This window comes from Calliphora vicina, chromosome 1 (genome assembly GCF_958450345.1).
Source record: "Calliphora vicina chromosome 1, idCalVici1.1, whole genome shotgun sequence".
Classification (NCBI taxonomy): Eukaryota; Metazoa; Arthropoda; class Insecta; order Diptera; family Calliphoridae; genus Calliphora; species Calliphora vicina.
The window spans coordinates 76,816,580-76,836,680 of NC_088780.1; the positions used below are offsets into that span (position 1 = coordinate 76,816,580).

General features: G+C 32.8%; 1 protein-coding gene across 1 annotated transcript in view; it reads left to right on the forward strand.

Moving 5' to 3' along the window:
- Nucleotides 1–20,101, forward strand: part of LOC135963216 (gustatory and odorant receptor 21a-like) — a 158,226-nt gene that overhangs the window by 120,495 nt on the left and 17,630 nt on the right. Inside the window, exon 3 of the mRNA XM_065514982.1 lies at nt 11,494–11,821. Within this exon, the coding sequence (XP_065371054.1) occupies nt 11,494–11,821 (328 nt within the window). The remainder of the gene's footprint in view (nt 1–11,493; nt 11,822–20,101) is intronic.

Sequence of the window (20,101 nt, forward strand, 5' to 3'; positions counted from 1 at the left end):
GTGGTATGGAATTCAATTATGGGGCACGGCCTCAGCTTCTAATATTGAAAAAATTCAAAGATTCCAAAATAAAATATTAAGAATGATAACAGCAGCGCCTTGGTATGTGAGAAATATTAACATTCATAAGGACCTAGGTTAGAAGTTCACCCAAACCCACTTGCACGAACATTAATGAGAAGTAATGGCTACATCCGACTAAGAAGAAGGAATCCAACAGACCTGCGCTGATGATAGGATCTATAAATTAAACATAATTTTTCGTCCAACTGTGGTGGGACGTAAATAAAAAATTAATATTTAGATTTAAGATTTGAACAAATTATTGATAGTTCACATTATTTTGTGAAGATACAATAAATAAAATATGAAAAAAAAAATTCCAAGATTGACCCATTTTTTCCAAACTTCCATGTGCACCTTTTAACAAAATTTTAAATTTCACTATTTTAAAAGTCAAATTACTCCGATCTGAAATAAATTCTGAATATAACCAATGGCTTTCCGCCGTATTAGGACTAGATCGAGCACAATTCCATAATTTAAAATTTTTTTCCAAATTTCCATCTGCCCTTTTAACAAAATGTGAAATTTCACTATTTTTAAATTAATATGAAATAAATTCTGAATATAAACTTTACATCCGTTTTCGATTTGACACCGTACGTGTACGATTTTATAACAGACCGTTGACAATTTGTCACCGTTCGTGTACGATTTGACACCAGACCGTTGTCAATTTGACACCATACGTTGTCGATTTGATACCGTTCGTGTACGATTTAGTAATTAAAATAAATAATATTTTTTTTATTTTTTACATTTATTTTTAAATACAATAAGTACATATAAAATATTCCATGTTTAAATATGGTAAAACATTGGTGTCAATTGTCGGAGTGAAATTTCAAATAGCATATCTAATGGTGGCACTGCTTGCCTTATGTCCTCTTTCTAAAAAATAAAATAAATACTTATTATTAATAAATACAAATGAAAATAAAAGAAAAATAAGATTTTAGATAGTTTTAAAATAACGGGATGAGGGAAAATAAAAGAATTAAATGTATATGTTATTATCAGGGCAACCAAAAATATGCAATATCATATTTTTTGCTGTGCGTCGTATAAACATATGAGTTAGTATTTATCCATTTCAGACAATTTTAAGAATTTTGGCATCGATTTGTTAGTGCATATTTTTGCACATTTTGCCCTTTACTGCATATTTTAGCATATTTTGCGTTTTATAGCATATTTTTGCATATTTAACTCATAACTGCATATTTTTGTTGGAATTCCAAAATTGTATGTTATTATGCGCAACTTCTTAAAAAATTGTTGGATACATTTAAAAGAAGGAATTTTAGTAAGCTTGAGATTGAGACAGTTTGGGTATTAATAGTTTACCACTAATGTAAAATTAAACAAGTATTCAACACACGTTCAGAATATTAAGATCTATCGAAAATCTCGCGTTCAAAACCCGTTGATATATTTACACAACTTGTGAAAAAAATTATTAAGAAATCGTTAAAAAAGAATATACGTGGATATCGATAAACGATACAATGGATGAGAAAGGAAGAAACAGGAAATGTCACGGTATTTTGAGTCCAGTGATACAACTTGAACAAAAAGTTTTTTTAATTGCCACTATTGTAAGGCTCTTTTATAATTCTATTTAAATTTTAGAAGCCGAATTCAGATGTTAATCTAGATACATGATGAATGCTCCAAAATCCTTTGCAATTTTTTACGCTATTCACAGAGTTTTTGAAACATTATTCAAATGATAAAAAAGCTTCATATAGAATAGAAACATTTGGAGAAACTTATTGGGTACATCCTCAGTAGGGATCCTATAAACATTGAGACACATGCATTGAGAATGTAAAATATTATGCCACTAATTACTAAAAAAAAGTTTGAAGTATTAAGCAGTTTAAAAGATGAGACAAATCAATTGATTAAGATTGTCCAAGAAACTCGGAAATCTAAAACAAAGATTTAGTTAAAAAATTTTAAAACTTAAGTAAACACATAGTAATTTATTTCTAAATATAATAAAATGAATTGAATATAACTATTTTCATGTAGTGCCAAATTCCCTAAAATCGATATTTAATCCTATAATAACCAATTTTAATTTATGAGCTCAATATTTTATTTACTTCATATATATTTTTTTAATGAAATTTTGAAATCAAACAATGACCTACTATTTTTAAGTGCATATTTTTTATATTTTAAGAGCATATTTTTCGTTTTTAAGTGCATATTTTATGCGCATAAAACACTTTTTTTAGAGCATATTTTTGGTTGCCCTGGTTATTATATTAAGTATTTATATTTAAGAATTATTAATAAATATTGTTATGAAATTGTACATGAATTCAAATATAACGATTTTAACGGCTGATTTAAAAGTAACACAATGCTTTCAGATACCAGTGCTGTAATAGCAAACTGTAACATATCTGTGGGCATTATTAACATTGAATAAAAGCTTTCAGTTGACCATTGATCGTAAGTTGGCAACGCTGTTTGCTGCGACCGTATATTCGAATATTCAGTTAAAGAACATTGTGGAAAGTACACCACAGATGGCGTATAAATCAGTAAGATCTAGAATATTCGAGCTTTGACAGTTATAGAACATTGTCGAAAGTACACCACAGATGGCGTATAAATCAGTAAGATCTAGAATATTAGAGCTTTGACAGTTAAAGAGCTATCTAGAGTGCTGATGGCGGTGTAATAAATAGTGGCAGAGGTTGCAGTAGTGAGTGAGTTTATCAGAGACGCTTTTCGAACAAACATCAACTGAGTGCTGTGTTTTTCAAGTGAATTCGTGTACATTATAAAGTGTGCCTGTATTTCTGCGAATTTATAAACGTGTATAAAAAACATTGAGTGACTATTTAATTCTGTGGTTATTGTACATTTTAAATAAATAAAGAGTTACAATTTTTAAACAACTAAACTTTGCAATCAAAAGTATCCGGTTTATTTAAAGGAAAAATACCAACGTTTTGAAAAGGTTAAAACGTAACAATTGGTGTCAGAAGTGGGATTCCAAATTAATAAGCACGAAGTTTGAGGAACTAAAAGTTGAACAACTCAAGAAAGAATTGAGTAAGTTGGAGCTACCAACAGCAGGTAACAAAGCAGAATTGCAGAAGAGGCTAATAGATGAATTCAAGCGGCGTGATATTGACATAGGAGCTTACGAATTCGAGTATAAGGAAGAAATGGAAGTTTCTACATGTTCAGCAAGAAGCAGCATGGATTTAAGTACAATGTTTGCGGCTATGATGGAAAAGATGGAAGCGAAATTTAACGAAAATTCTATAACCATCTTAGAAAAAACTCAAGTAAACAACTAGAAGCTGTTAGCTGAACTTCAAGAAACTTCTAGAGTCAACAATGAAAAATTATTAGCTGAAATTCAAGTCAACAACGAGAAACTCCTAGCTGAAATGGAAGCGAAATCATCAAGACGAGAAAATTCAGGAAATTTCTGAAGCTTTTAAGAGCAGAGTGGATGGTATTGACAAGAAGGTGTCAGATTTAGAAAATGGTGTTGATCAAAAACTGCATGACCTAGAAACAAAGGTTAATAATCTTCAATGCCAAGATGGACCGGTACGAATTATTCCAGAATCCTCTAGTAGAATAAAGGCCCTAGTTTTGAAGGCACTACACCATTTAATGTGTTCAAGTTCCAGTTTGATACGAAACATGTGCCATTAGAAACATGTGGAAAGACGAAGATAAAGCTAACGAGTTTATTTTGGCCTTAAAAAGAAATGCAGCGGTAGTTCTTGAAAGCGTGCCAGTAAGCAACAGAAATTGTTATGATGACATAATGGAGGCGCTACAACAAGTACGGTGGCGAACATAAAAAATAATTATACCAAATGGAATTGCGTGGTAGAGTGCAGAAACCCAATGAGACGCTACAAGACTTTGCGTTGGAACTCGAGCGTTTGCTACAGCTTACTTATCCAGGGGAAAACAACCCATTTTTGGACCATATCAAGATAGAGGCATTCGTTAATGGCATTCGCGATCCTGAAATAAAACATGCGGTTTGTGCTACACCTAAACCATCATTTGCTGAAACAGTCTCATTTGCACTGGCGCAAGAAACGGCGAAAATAATTTCAAAGCCGCAAATATGCAAGGTGCGCAATATCGATGTTGTTGCTGAAGATGAGAGAATTATAGTCGACGAATTAAAAAAGGTCTTGGAGGCGTTTAATGATAAGCATAGAAAAGCTAGAGTAAAATTTATAATTGCGGTAAATCTGGTCATATTCAGCGAAACTGCAAAGCACCGGGAAAACGAACCAGATCTGTTTCGCCTCCAAGAAACAACCAGCCTTCAAATCATCAATCGTCACAAGAATCACCTTTAAACTAAAACGAGCTAGTACTATGGGGCAAGAGCTATCTCCCACATCTGAGGGCCCCACAATCTCCATATCAGTAATGCAGCAGAAAAATAGCAATCTTACGGCTAGTGGATACATCAACGGTCAGAAGCACATTTTTACTATAGAGACAGGAGCGTCGCAGTCCTTCGTCAAGCCCGATTTAGTCAAAAACACAATTACCCCACAAACGTGGGGTAAGTCTGCGCACAGCTACTGGGGAGCCAGCCACTGTCTATGGTAAAGTAAATGTGAAAGTAACCATTGTCAATGTTAGCGTCAATCATGTATTTATTGTTGCCGATATTGTGGACAAAGTAATCATTGGTGCTGATTTCATGATTACTCACGGCATTACTTATAATATGGGACAAAAAGTTATGATTTGGCGAAATGTGGAAATACCCCTTGGCGTGGGATATGAAAATAGGACTCAAGTAAGAAAACTAGTTACCGTCGAGCATCAGAGACTACCACCACAGTCAGAAACTTTAGTATAGGCCTGTATGGAGGGAGATTGTGAGGACTTCAGCAGAGGCAGTAATCAATTGCGAGAAAACTCCGGAACCTGCCAATAAATCTACCAAAGAACACGAGCTACTAGCGGAATATGTGGGGAAATGGGTAGGAGGATTAGCGCCGCCCGATAGAAATAAGGCCAAAAAGCTTCTGAAGAAACATACCACGGTCTTCGCCTTAAAAAGTCAAAGCCAAGGTAGAACGGCAATAGTAAAGCATCAAATAAATACTGGCGAAGCGAGGCCCATAAAGCATGCGCCCAGAAGTATTCCTCTAGCAAAACGAAGTGAGGTGAATGAGGTGGTTAACGAAATGGAGCAGGATGGAGTAATCGAACCATCTTCAAGTCCTTGGAGCTCACCTGTTGTGTTAGTTAGTTAAAAAGAAAGACGGTAGCACTAGATTTTGCGTCGATTATAGAAAGCTGAACGACGTTACCAAGAAAGACAGCTACCCGCTACCAAGAATTGACGACACCCTGGACACATTAGCTGGAACAAAATGGTTCTCCACATTGGACTTGCAAAGTGGTTATTGGCATGTAGAGATTGCAGAAAAAGACAAAGAGAAAACTGCGTTTAGTTCTAGTGATGGATTATGGCAGTTTAATGTGATGCCCTTTGGACTCTGCAATGCTCCAGTCACATTCGAGCGTTTAATGGAACATGTGTTGAAAGGATGACATAATTGTCATGGGGAAGTCTTTCGATGAACACTTGAAAAACCTTGAAGAAGTCCTTAAACGAATAGCTGCGGCTGGACTAAAACTTAGCGTAAAGAAATGTGCATTGTTCCAGAAAGAAGTTAAGTATTTAGGGCATCGCGTAACAGCAGACGGCATATCAACAGATGAGGATAATATACGAGCTGTAAAGGACTGGCCTCGTCCGACAAATCTTCAAGAATTGCGCAGTTTTCTAGGCCTTTGCACGTACTACCGACGATTTGTACCGAATTTTGCCAGTGTTGCCGCAAGCCTACATGAGCTAACGCAGAAGTCGCGAGCGTTCCTGTGGAGTGAATCTCAAGAACTGGCATTCCTTCAGTTAAAGGAATTGTCGTGTACAGCACCAATTTTGGCATATCCCATCCCAAGGGGCGAAGTTTGTGCTAGACAGCGATGCGAGTGGATACGGAATAGGCGGCGTGCTTTCGCAGGTGATCAACGGTACGGGCAACTGGCTCGTTCGATTGAGCGGCTTCAGATCTATGAGTTTGAAACACGGCAATGCGGACGCGCTCTCAAGACGGTCTTGCAACCTGGAATGCAAGCATTGCGCAAAAGACGAGGAAAAGGAATGTGTCATTGACGTTCGACTAATGCATATAGAGTCCAGTGCAGATTAGTCTGTGTTGCAGAGAAATGACGCCATACTATCAAAAATAATATCGGCAATAGAAGAAGGCAGAAGGCCAGCCCGCAATGAAATATCGTCAGAAAGTCCACTGATGAAATCATATTGGGCCCTATGGAATAGTCTACAATTGTTTCCTTATACCGCATATGGGAAAGTGCTGACGGTAAAACAGTGACAAATCTAATTGTTGTACCATCCTCTAAAATAAACGAAGTAATGAAAGAGTTTCATGACGATACCAGTGGTGGTCATCTTGGTGTGACAAAAACCTTAGAGAAGCTAAAATAACTTTTTTATTGGGTGGGTTGTCAGCAAGCAGTAGCCGATTGGGTAGCCAATTGTCCACAATGCATAGCAGCGAAGTGCCCAGTAAGAAGAAGTCGTGGACAACTTCAGCAGTATAACTCAAGTGCGCCATTCGAGCGGATTGCGATCGATGTAGTAGGCCCTTTCCCTGTCAGTGATGCTGGAAACCGTTACGTTCTAATGGTTATGGATTATTTCAGCAAATGGCCAGAGGTATATGCAATACCCAATCAGGAAGCTAAAACGGTTATAAGCGTATTTGTGAACAACTGGGTGTGTCGCTATGGTGTTCCACTGGAGTTGCACTCGGATCAGGGTAGAAATTTTGAATCCGCCGTATTCAAGGAAATGTGCGACTTATACGGAATAAGAAAAACCAGAACAACGCCACTGCATCCTCAATCTGATGGCATGGTCGAAAGATTCAATCGCACCCTGGAGGAATATTTAAGAAAAGTGGTCAGTGCACACCAGAAGGACTGGGATGAACACATACCAAAATTTCTATTGGCATACAGGTCAACTGTTCATGACTCGATCTCTCGAACACCTGCAAAAATTGTCTTCGGGACAGAACTCAAGTTGCCTGGTGATTTAGAATTCGGTATTAAGCCCTCATCAAATAATGAAAACACTTCCCAAGAGCAAGATGACCTTAACGAACTTTACGTACGCAGACGAATAAAAATGACCAGCGACAAAATGAAAGCCAGATACGATCGAGCAGCGAATTCTTTCAAATGCTTTCAAATAGAAGTGCCTCTCAAACTGTAACATATCTGTGGGCATTATTAACATTGAATAAAAGCTTTCAGTTGACCATTGATCGTAAGTTGGCAACGCTGTTTGCTGCGACCGTATATTCGAATGCGAATATTCAGTTAAAGAATATTGTAGAAAGTACACCACAGATGGCGTATGTATTAGTAAGATCTAGAATATTCGAGCTTTGACAGTTAAAGAGCAATCTAGAGTGCAGATGGTAGTGTTATAAATAGCGGCAGAGGTTGCAGTATTGAGTGAGCTTATCAGAGACGCTTTTCGAACAAACATCAACTGAGTGCTGTGTTTTTCAAGTGAATTCGTGTACATTATAAAGTGTGCCTGTATTTCTGCGAATTTATAAACGTGTATAAAAAACATTGAGTGACTATTTAAAAATGAAATGGTCCATGAATGTAATGGCATCACGTGAGAACGGCTGGAGCGATTTGGCTGATTTTTTTTTATTCGATTCGAAATTTTCAGGAGATGGTTTGTAATCTATATATATAAAAATGAAATGGTCCATGTATGTGATGGCATCACGTGAGAACGGCTGGAGCGATTTGGCTGATTTTTTTTTCAAATGCTTTCAAATAGAAGTGCCTCTCAAACTGTAACATATCTGTGGGCATTATTAACATTGAATAAAAGCTTTCAGTTGACCATTGATCGTAAGTTGGCAACGCTGTTTGCTGCGAGTAAAACTCGGCTTTTTTTTGAGTTCAGTCAACTGTAATAAAAAAGCTCCCTAAAGTATGCAATACAAATTTAGATATTTTATTTGCTAATAAATAAGAGCAGGCAGGTGTATGTGGGTTGGAGAAACTTGAAGAACTAACATTAGTAAATGCTACCGGGCGAAGCCGGGGCTGTCAACTAGTTTTAAATAAATAAAGAGTTGTTAACATTTTTAAACTATAAATAAATAAAGAGTTGTTAACATTTTTAAACTATAAATAAAGAGTTGTTAACATTTTTAAACTACTAAACGGCTTTTATTTGCAATCAAAAGTATCCGGTCTATTTAAAGGAAATAAACCAACGTTTTGAAAAGGTTAAAACGTAACAATATTATGTAAGAAGCAAGGTACAGGCAATGATGGAAAGGTAAGTGGAGAAGTGGTCTAGCGGGTTTTTGGTCGTAGAGAATAGGAGAGCGGATGCGCCTACAACATGGTAGGGAGGGCTAGAGAGTATTCAGATAATTCTTTAATGTGGTGTAGTTTGTCAGTGTAGTGTCAGTTTTGTTCAGTGTAGTTTTTCCTTTTTTGTTTACTGAGCGGCTGGTGAGCAGGGTTGGGACCTCCCTGAGGTCAACACATGCCAAGAGCTAGTTTGGAAACCTCGCCAGGCCAAACGATACGTAACAAGGTTTAAGTTAAAAAATGGTCGAAGCAATTTTAAAATTCGTTTATTTAAAACAAAATTTGAAATAGGTATTTGAAGCTAAATTACGTTGATGAATAAAATTTTCAGGAATTTTGCTTAAAAATGCCTTAAAATACTGTTTAAAATTTTTATGAATACGGCCGTTAAAATTTGGTAGGTTTTGGAAGTATTTAATCAGACATTTGGTAGGAAAAATGTTTTATGAGTGACAACGCTGGTTCTTATAAAACACGAGAGAATGAGAACATGGTTACGCTCTTTATCTTCCCTCCCGCATAATGATTTTTTTCAAATATTTTAGTTTTCGTTGACATGATTTATATTCTTTGCTATTAGGTGACCAATTATAGGCCGATCATCATAACATTTGGTACATCGGTTTTTATATATATTAAAATTTTTTGTTTCGAATTTCTACCTGAAAACTATGGCCTATAATCATAGTCAAACACTAAAGTCGGTTCTTTTTAGAAACAACTTTAAAATAAAAACCTGCTTTTAATTATTTTGCAACTATAGTCAAAATTAAAGTATGTTTTAAATTGAACCGACTTTAACTGGGTGCCACCGCAAATGTAGAAAATGTTTTCATACAATATACAGACAAGTGGCAACGCTGAACAGCTGACATACAAAATTAAAAAAAAAAAAAAAAAAAAAAAGTAAACAATAAAAGTAACCGAGACAACTAAAGAAAAAAAATTGTTTGTTGTGGAAAAATGAAATATATAAGATGAATATAATAATTAGAATATTTTGGTACTAATTTTATTGATAACTGTTCAATAATTGCAAAATCTCTTCCAATATCTTGAACTTAAACATTTTTTTACTTTGTGCCGAACTTTTTTACTTGCTGAAGAACAGCTGATGCTGTTGTTAAACGAGTTAATAACAGCTTCAGCTAGTTTTATATTTAAAGTCGACTTCAACGTCAGGAGTATACTTTAACTTGTCTATGATAGACCTAAAGTCCACTCTTAGGTAAAGTCGAGTTTAATTCTCTTAAAGTATTCTTTATTTCTGACTATGATTAGAAATTTTTAAGGATTTTAGTGATTTTCGGGAGTGGACCTTATATGGGAGCTATGGTTAAATATTAACCGCTCTTCACAAAATCCAGCTAAGCTTTATAAAATTCGGTACAGTTATTTATATGTATATGGGTATTATTTGTGTCGATTTGTAGAATGATAAAGTTATTTATAAAATATTTATGAGTTCTTATCTGATTTTCGGAAGTGGACCTTATATGGGAGCTATGGTCAAATATGGACCGAATTCAAAAAAAATGTAGTATGATTTTTAAATATAAATTATGGATCTGTGTAAAATTTTGGTTTGATATTGATATTTTTTGGAAATTTATGCAGGTTAATGTGTTTTTCAGAAGTGGTCCTTATGTGGGAGCTATAACCAATTATGGGCCGATCTTCATAGAATTAGGTATATATGGGGATTATTTATGACGAATTTTAACTTAATAGCGATATTTATGCTTATTTTCGGATGTGAACTTTGGTCAAATATGGGCCGATCCACAAAAAATTTGGTGTTGTTATTTTTATTAGCATGAAACTTATTTTTGCTGAATTTTTTTTGGATACTGCAATTCTGTATGCATTTATAGTCCGTAGAACCATATTTCGGGAAGAAATTTGTATGGGGGCTAGTAGAAATCATGGACCGATTTTTATAATTTTTGCCAGAGTTAGTCCTTTTATCATAAAAATAACGTGTGTAATGTTTTATGGAATTATCTGCAATCAAAGAGGCCTTCAGCTATAAGGCCTTCTGTAAGACCTTTTTTTAGATCCAGTACTCATGCTCGCTTGCCTTCTCAGGAAGACCTTATGGAAGGCCTACCTGCTCCCTTCTTTTTGTTGCTACAAAAAAGTACAAGCACAAAATACCGTTATAAAAATCACATTCCAAAGACAAAACCACAAACACAAAAAAAATGCAAAAAGTGAATAGAAAAAAAGAAGTAAACTTAAAATAGTTTAGCTTAAATTCTTTGACAAAGCGGTTGTGCGTTGTGTGAATTTTTTACAAGTTTTTATTATAAACAAATTAAAATAATTTGTAATATGTTTAATTTTTAAAGGTAATTATTAAAATTACCTTTAGAAATGACAGTTTTTCAAATAATTGTGACAGCTATTCAAATAATAAACAAAAGGCCTGATAACAAGCCTGTGAAGAAGGCCTACTACCAGGCCTGTTGAAGAAGGCCTTCTATCAGTCCTGTTGAAGAAGGCCTTGGCTGGCTAGGACATCGTGTGTAAAAAATATATGAGTATGGAATGGAGCAATGAGGCCTTGTGTCTGATAAATAAGGCCTTCCAAGGCCTGTGTCTGATAAATAAGGCCTGCTTACTACTTTTTTTCGCCGCTGGGTAGTTATGAACTTCAGAACTCTGGTTCTACTGAACCGATTTTGCTGATTTTCAATACCAAACTGCTTAGGACAACAATAAATAGTTTTTTTGCACAGACGGACATGGTTCAATCGACTTAGAATTTCATAAGGATTAATAATATATATACTTTGTTGGGTCTCAGAATAATATTTCTCAATTTAACAGACGGAATGACAAACTTATATATACCCTCATTCACCAATTGAGGTGGTGCAGGGTATAATAAAATGAAATCTATATATGTACGTGTCAATCAAATTACAAATTTAATATGTATTTGCTCTAATTTTTTAGATTTGTTAATATTGTTATAGCCGTATATGGAGCATTTGCAGAAATTATGGACCATAAACATGATTATAATATATCGTATAAGGAAGCAGGATTAATAGTAGATGTAATATATTGTTGCACATTGCTTTTTATTTTTTGCGATTGTTCCCATAAAGCAACACTTGGAGTCGCTAAAGGAGTGCAAAAAACATTGTTATCAATTGATCTACTTCATGCGGATTTAAAAGCCAAAAAGGAAATCGATATATTTATTGTTGCAATTGAAATGAATCCTGCCATTGTTAGTTTAAAGGGATACGTTACTGTAAACCGAGAGCTGCTTTCTTCGGTAAGTATGTGTTTTAGGATAGTCTTTAAAATGCATTTTTTTTATTTTGTGATGTCGACCTTAAAACATTAGTATTGACAAAATTATTTGAGTGTATAATTTATATATTTTTTGGTTTTTTATATTATTTTTTTGAAATTGACGAAAGTAGGCTTTAGGATTTATTGGAAAGAAAAAACGAAAAAAAATTTTGAAATTCATATGTATATTGAAAATTAAAGGAAACGGTTGAAGTTACTTTTATTAGTGCAATAAATAATTTTGAAGGAAAAAAGGATTTTTTATTAAACGATCAATTTTGATTATAATACTGGTAAGGACATATTCATAACGGTTCGAGGACTTTTCTTTTATTTTTTTTGAAATTTTATATTGTTTTGCATAGATTTGGATGCGTGTGACGAAGAATAATACAATTTACATTATCGAATTTCAAGATAACATATATATTCAGTCCTTGTGCATTATTTGTTTCCTGAAGGATAATTCTGACAAAGAATAACACAATTTTTATTGACGGTTATCAAACATTATATATTCAATCCGTGTGTTTGTTTCCTGAAGGCTAATTATATAATCAATAATCGAAGTGTGGAAAATCCAACACCAAGTTGGTTTCCACTTAATTTTCCATCAAATACACATTTTTTTTTGTGTGACAAAATTTCCATTTACCTAATTTCCTGCAGTTTACTTATATATAGCAATATTGCTTCATAAAATCCATCTATTTTGGCATTGGTTTAAAATTTATATCTTTCATAATCAAAATTATTCTAAATCAGTAGTATTTTCTCAATACTCGTCATTTATTGCTCATTAAATTTTGAAAATTACCAATATTAATATTAAAATAACTTTTATTAATTTTCCTAATCTTAATTTTCATAAATAACTATAATTTTTCATCTTGCTTTTTGATTAAATTTTGTTTAAATTCATAAATTCATTATAATAATGCTCTAATAACATATTTGTCAATAATTAATATAGTTTGTTTTCTAAAAATATAAAATTTAATATGGTCACCTTAAGTAAGATTTAAATGAAAATGACATAATTGTATTGCATTTTCATTCATAAATATTTCAAAACCAAAATAAAAAACAGATTCCACATTTTGACTTTTCATAACACTAACACAAATTTACAAACATAAATGTCATAAAATTTCATTCATAAACACTAAACTCCATATTGGGCATTCTCTCTCATAAATTTACACTAACAATATAATAGTATACAAATTTTAAAAATTTCATATTTGAAAAGCAAACTCACAGCCGTCTACGAGCGCTTGCAGACTTCGTGGGATAAAAAAATGTAAGTTTACATATTTTTCTTTTTATTACACACACACATTTTAAATACTGATTCGAAAGCATAAATATCTTTTACAAAAACAACATATTGTATTAAAGATACAATACAATTTTTAAAACATTTAGAATTAAGCTACGTATACACGGTTGTCATATTCTTACAATATTGTCAGAAAATGTTCAATAAATGGTTAACACCCATATGTTTCAACATAAGTTCTCATGGTTGTGTTAACCATTTTATGAGCATGTTCTGACAATATTGTAAGAATATGACAACAGTGTATACGTAGCTTTAGTGCATTTTGAATGCAATATATAATTATTAAAAATTAGTAGGGATATTTATGCTTCTAACATTTACAAAATATAGTACATATGGTTTCACAATTAAATATATATAAAATAATAGAAATTAGAGTGACCATATATAAATTATTCATATATACCATTTCAAAACGTATAATCAAAAATTAAACTTAGTTTTCATATTTTTGTTATTGTTGTTTAATATAATGTCAGTAAATAAACTTTTAATTTTTATATTTTAAACATGGAGAATTAACTTGTGATAAAAGTTATTTACGAACGGTGAAGTCTTTTAGGTAGGGTACTATGTTATTTGGGATGGCATTGAAATTTTGTTATTGCCATTAGGGAGGGTCGGAAATAAAGGGAATGGATCTAACATCTTAAACCATTCCCAATTATTATCAACAATATACTTCTTTCTTCTTTCCTAAAATACCATTACTATTTTGAGATTAGCTACCTAAAGTAAAGTTCGATGTAACGAGTTTTGATCATGCCTTCTAAGGGACAAGAACACACCCCAACGACGAGCTTAGCCGGTTTATTAGGTAGCGCCGTCCTTTAGAGACATGATGTGTTGAGGTAAAATCGTTACAGAGAATTTTTGGCCTCAGTTATCGTGACTTTAAGAAATTTTGTGTTTACATCTAGTGACTGATGGCCGTTTTGAATCCATTGGTAATGTAGTGGTATTTTTCTAACTTCTCTAAATCTTATGTAATCTATATTTTTTCCCCTTCTTTCTGTGACAGTTTTACCATGAATAGTTATTTGGATATAATACTTATTTGATTCGAATATTATTACCTTATTTTCCATTCATGGATGTGACTGTAGTATTATTCAGGGTTTGGGTTCGTACTGAAGATTTTTATTATTGGAAGATTTTTCGATTATAAACTCGTATGACTCTCACTTTCTAATTTCACTCCCTTTTATAATTTTTATTATTTTACTTTGTAATGATTGGATTACTATGATTGGATTAAGTTTACTTGGTTTATATCGAGTTTTCTCCATTATTCTGTATCCAAACGTTCATTCGTTTCTCATGTTTGATGTTTGACTAGATTACTTTTGGTCATTATCAAATAATCTCGCATTAAGATGGGAACTTCTTGTTCTATAAAATATTGTTGATAATGTATATATTTTTTTTTATTATTTCATTATTTTACTTACTTTTACTTTTGGACTTCACTCAGTAGTAAATTAAAGAATTATATATTTTAACTTTTTGTGTGCACGTCAATTTTCGATTTTTATTATTTATAGTTATTTGACTCATTCTGAGGGAGGTTCTTAATAAACATTTTTTTTACTATATAGATTCCTTATTTTAAATTTTTTTTTTAAGTGCAGTTTTCATTAGCCTTGTATTTTGTTTATATTTAATTGATTTGACAATTCAAGATGCCTATAGCACGCAGTAGGACAATTTAAATGTGCCAACAGATGAAGACGATGTAGCGGATGTGACAGTAGACGAATCTCGAGGAGCTATTGCGAAAGGACCTGTGACTCGACAACAGAAGCGAAGGGTGGCAAATCTTGAAACTGATACAGACATTCGGTCAAATATGGATGACGGTAGAGTAAAGGCCCAACTATAATATGCATAAGCTAGCTTAAGGTAATGTCAAAACCGAACGAAAAGTCTGTCAAATGCTTAAGGAAATTCAAAGAAACTTTTAGGTGGCTATAATGTACTTACGTGCATTCAAAACTATTTAGCCCCATTTGAATATTTATGTGCAACTTGCAATTAAAAAAATACGTATTTCTTATTATTTTATCAAAATATATAAATTTTCTTCATCCTTTTCATTTATTTCTTTATTTTCTTTGTATAAAATAAATAAACAGCTGATTCCGTACGGAATGTGCGACCAGCTTCGCACTTTGCTTAAGCAAATAAAATTCGACGAAACTTGACGAAACTCTCTTAAGTACATTATAGTTTGTCACATACGTTTTATATGTATTCGCACATTTGCTTAAGCTGACTTAAGCTAGTGTATGCATATTATAGTTGGGCCTTAAGACAGATAGTTTCGGATTCTTTGGGTGAATTTAGAAATGAAATGTTAAGTATTTTGTCGAGTGAGATTAGGAACCTTATGATTGATAATAATTTTGGGTCCAACTCGAATGAACATAACATGAATTTGAGACAAGATGCGATTTCTCCAATTCCGGCTGACATTCCTTTAGAAGTCGATGTACACTCAGAGAAGATTTTGAATATAATTAAGAACTGGAGGTTGCGCTTTACTGGTAATTCGGCAGATATTTGTGTAGATGAATTTATATATAGGGTGAACACTTTGACAAGTACTAACTTAAGGGTAAATTTCGACGCATTGTGTAAGCACGCTCACATACTATTTAGAAGGCAAAGCATTACAGTGGTATTGGAGATATCACCGTAGTTGTGAGACCTTACTTGAATAAAGATAAATATTTTTATACCGATTTTGATGTAATAGATGATATTCGACGAAGAAAACAAAGGAAATCTGAGACTTTTGACGAATATTTTGAAGCTGTCATGATTTTGTGCGATAAGTTAAAGTCCCCTTTGTCAGATCAGGAGTTATGTGAAACAGTTTTACGTAACTTAAATCCCGAAATTCGACACGAAATATTACACCTGGAAATAACGCATGTGTCCCAATTGAGGAAAGCTGTTCGAAGGCATGAAAAATTTGTTAATGACATAACATCTGCCAGTAATTTCAAACGCTTATGTCCTAAAGCCCAAATTTCAGAAATAGATTGTGAGATTGAGGATAAATCTGAGGCTGATGATATCGATACGGAAGTTTGTGTGATTCAGAAAACTGTAAAGTGTTGGAATTGTGAAAAATTAGGTCATAATTTCATGGACTGTCTTGAACCTAGAAAAATTTTTTGTTACAGCTGTGGGTTAAGGGAAATATACAGACCACAATGTAGTAATTGTTCTGGAAAACGGGGAAACTTGCAAAAGGATGTCCGATCATCGAAGAACGGGCATCCAAGAAATTAAATGCAAATTATGATTTACAACCTGGGGCCTATTTCACTAAGCTACAAGTTCACAATTACAAGTGTTTTTGCCTGTAAAATTGTGAACTTGTGAATAATTGCGTTTCATCAAAATACAATTACAAGTTTGTAGCTACAAGTGAATTTTACAAGTCACAAGTCTACAAGTCATACTTCTACAAATGGTTTTGTTTCACTAAACTAAATTTGCACTTGTAAACTTGTAGAATTGTAGAAAAAGAGCTTAGGGTCGACGGAGACCCTCAGAAAAATTTTTACAAGTTACAAGTGAATGATAAATTTAAATAAAATTTGATTTTTACTATTTTTTAATAAAAATTAGTTAAAATAAACACAAAATCCAAAATTTTTAATATTAAGCCGAATTTATTTTCATCATATGATATATGATGAAAATAAATTTATCGAAATTATCAAAAATCTGGGCTTATAAAGAACACGAATTAGGGGCTTTCTATATTAAAGTAACTATTTATTTATTTTGTTTACTATTAAATAGGTTTCATATATACAGAAGTTATGCCACCTAATTTTAAGGCGATTGATGTATTGGTATCATATGGTCGGGCTTCACAGACTATTCTTTCTTACTTGTACATTTTTCGATAGATTGGGTACAAACAAGTAAGAGAGCTATATTCGGCTATGCCGAATCTTATATACTCTTCACCAAATTATACTTCAAAATACAAATTTAAAATTTTTTTAGGTAAAATTAATTTTTTTTTTTTTTTTAAATTTTAGTTTTTTAAATTTAAAAAAAAATTTTTTGGTTTTTTAATTTTTTTTTATGAAAAAAAATTCGGGTAAAAAAATATTTTTTATATAAGAAATATTATTGAAATATGTTATATTGCGTTTTTATATGATATTTTTGCATTTTGAGTAAAAAAATAAATAAGAATTGTAAAATTAATATCACAATATATATGTACAAGAACTTGTAATTGTAGAAATTGTAGTTTACAAGTGCAAAAAGCTACAAGTGTTGTGAAAATGTTGATGAACAGGGCAACCAAAAATATGCAAAATCATATTTTTTGCTGTGCGTCGTATAAATATATGAGTTAGTTATTTATCCGTTTCAGACAATTATAAGAATTTTGGCATCGATTTGTTAGTGCATATTTTTGCATATTTTGTTCTTTACTGCATATTTTGCGTTTTATAGCATATTTTTGCATATTTAACTCATAACTGCATATTTTTGTTGCATATTTTCTTTATTTCCAGTATTTTGTTTTCTAAATATAATTTTATTGCTTGTATTGTAATTTTTCATTTCTATATTTTACAATTTTGTTAAGGTACAATGATAATTCGCCTAAGCTACTTAAAGAAAAAAAATAGAGTACCCATAACCGACTTATCTTCATTAAATTTTCATTGACTTAAGGGATCTTAGTTTCCATATATTTGAATTAAATATTTTGAGTTCCAATAATAAAAATTTATTTTTAAGCAGTTTTAAAGAAAACAAATCATTTCACTATTGTAAGGCTTTTAGATAATTCTGTTTAAATTTTGGAAGTCAAATTTAGATGTTAATCTTCATATATGACAAGTGCTCCAAAATCCACTGCAAGTTTTTACCAAACAATTACAAACGCTCTCTATAGCGATTTTGAAACATAATTCAAATTATAAAGATTTTAAAGCATTATGTATAATAGAAACATTTCGAGAAATTCTTAATATCCTCTCCCTACAATATTATGCAACTATGTAATTACTAAACAAATTTTTATTTACTTATATTATTTTTAATAAAACATTGAAATCAAACAATAGCCAACTATTTTTAAGTGCATATTTTTTATATTTCAACAGCATATTTTTCATTTTTAAGTGCATATTTTATGCGCATAAAACACTTTTTTTAGAGCATATTTTTGGTTGCCCTGTTGATGAAACACAATTCAACAGCACTTGTAAGAATTAGACTTTTAATTGTATCTTGTAAACTTGTAGAATTGTAGTTTAGTGAAATAGGCCCCTGACATACAATATATTCATTCCATATTAAGACCATCTTCAAATTAAAGATTATATGAGGAAAAATATAGATACACATAAACCATCTAGATCCGCTAAAAGGATTCGTAATTATTATAAGCAACGGAAATTATATGACGAATATACGATTTCCTCATTAGTAAATAAAAACGATGACAATCGACCATACATTTTACTGGAGATTGGTGGGAAGTTAGGGGAGGACATCATCGAATCTGAAAATTACAAAGATGTTGTGGTAAAGTTCGAACTGCAGATGGAACCAGGCAAAATGTTGTAGGTTCAGTAAATTTAGTAATATCTCATAATGGTAGGAAAGAACAATTCGAATTTTTAGTGATTCCAACAATAGCACAGAACATGATATGCGGAATTGATTTTTGGGAGAAATTTGGTATTAGATTATCGATGGAAAATACTATTAATGAGGTTGTGTTAGATACGAACATGAGTAAGATACCACTTGATGCTACACAGGAACGACAGCTAAAGGCTATTGTGGATTCATTTCCGAACTCGGAAAGGGACGGACTAGGATGCACTTCGTTATTAGAACACAAAATAGATACAGGTGACGCCGTACCCATTAAACAGAGATATTATCCTATATCTCCTGCCAGGGAGAAATTGTTGTGTAAGGAGATAGACCGTATGATCGATTTAGGTGTTATTGAGGAATGTTCTGGGTCATCGTGGTCATCAGCAAGGTACGTTTTTGTGTAGATAGCAGAAAATTAAACTCCGTGACTGCAAAGGACTCGTACCCAATACCAAATATTGACGGACTCATTTCAAGACTTCCTCCTGTTTATTTCATATCTAAAGTAGATTTGAAAGATGCCTTTTGGCAGATAAAACTGGACGAATCTTCTAAACCAAAGACGGCATTCACAATCCCTAATCGGCCATTGTACCAGTTTACAAGGATGCCGTTTGGATTGTGTAACGCACCACAGACAATGTGCAGACTTATGGACGTAGTCGTTCCATATTATTTGAAATCTAATGTATTTGTTTACCTCGATGACTTACTGATAATATCTGAAAACTTTGACGAACATTTGAAACATTTACAAGAAGTAGCTTCACAACTTCGTAAGGCAAATTTAACTATAAATATAAATAAGAGTAGTTTTGCCATTAAGAATGTTCAATACTTAGGGTATATTGTTGGTGAAGGATCCCTGAGGGTCGATCCTGGTAAAGTTAAGGCTATTCCGAGTTCCCGGCACCAAGGTCAGTTAGGCAGTTACGTCAATTTTTGGGTATGGCTGGGTGGTACCGCCGATTTATCGACGATTACGCAACAATATCCTTTCCCTTAACTGAACTGTTGAGTAAACATAAGACATTTAAATGGACAGATGAGGCTCAAAGATCATTCGATATAGTGAAGGATAAGTTGACAACGGCACCTGTTTTGGTTCATGCTGATTTTACGAAACCCTCTATCCTTCAGTGTGACACTAGTACCTATGGTGCAGGAGCTGTATTGGCTCAAACTGATAATGAAGGTAATGAACGTCCTATAGCATATATGTCACAAAAATTAAATAAGGCACAAAGGAATTATTCCATT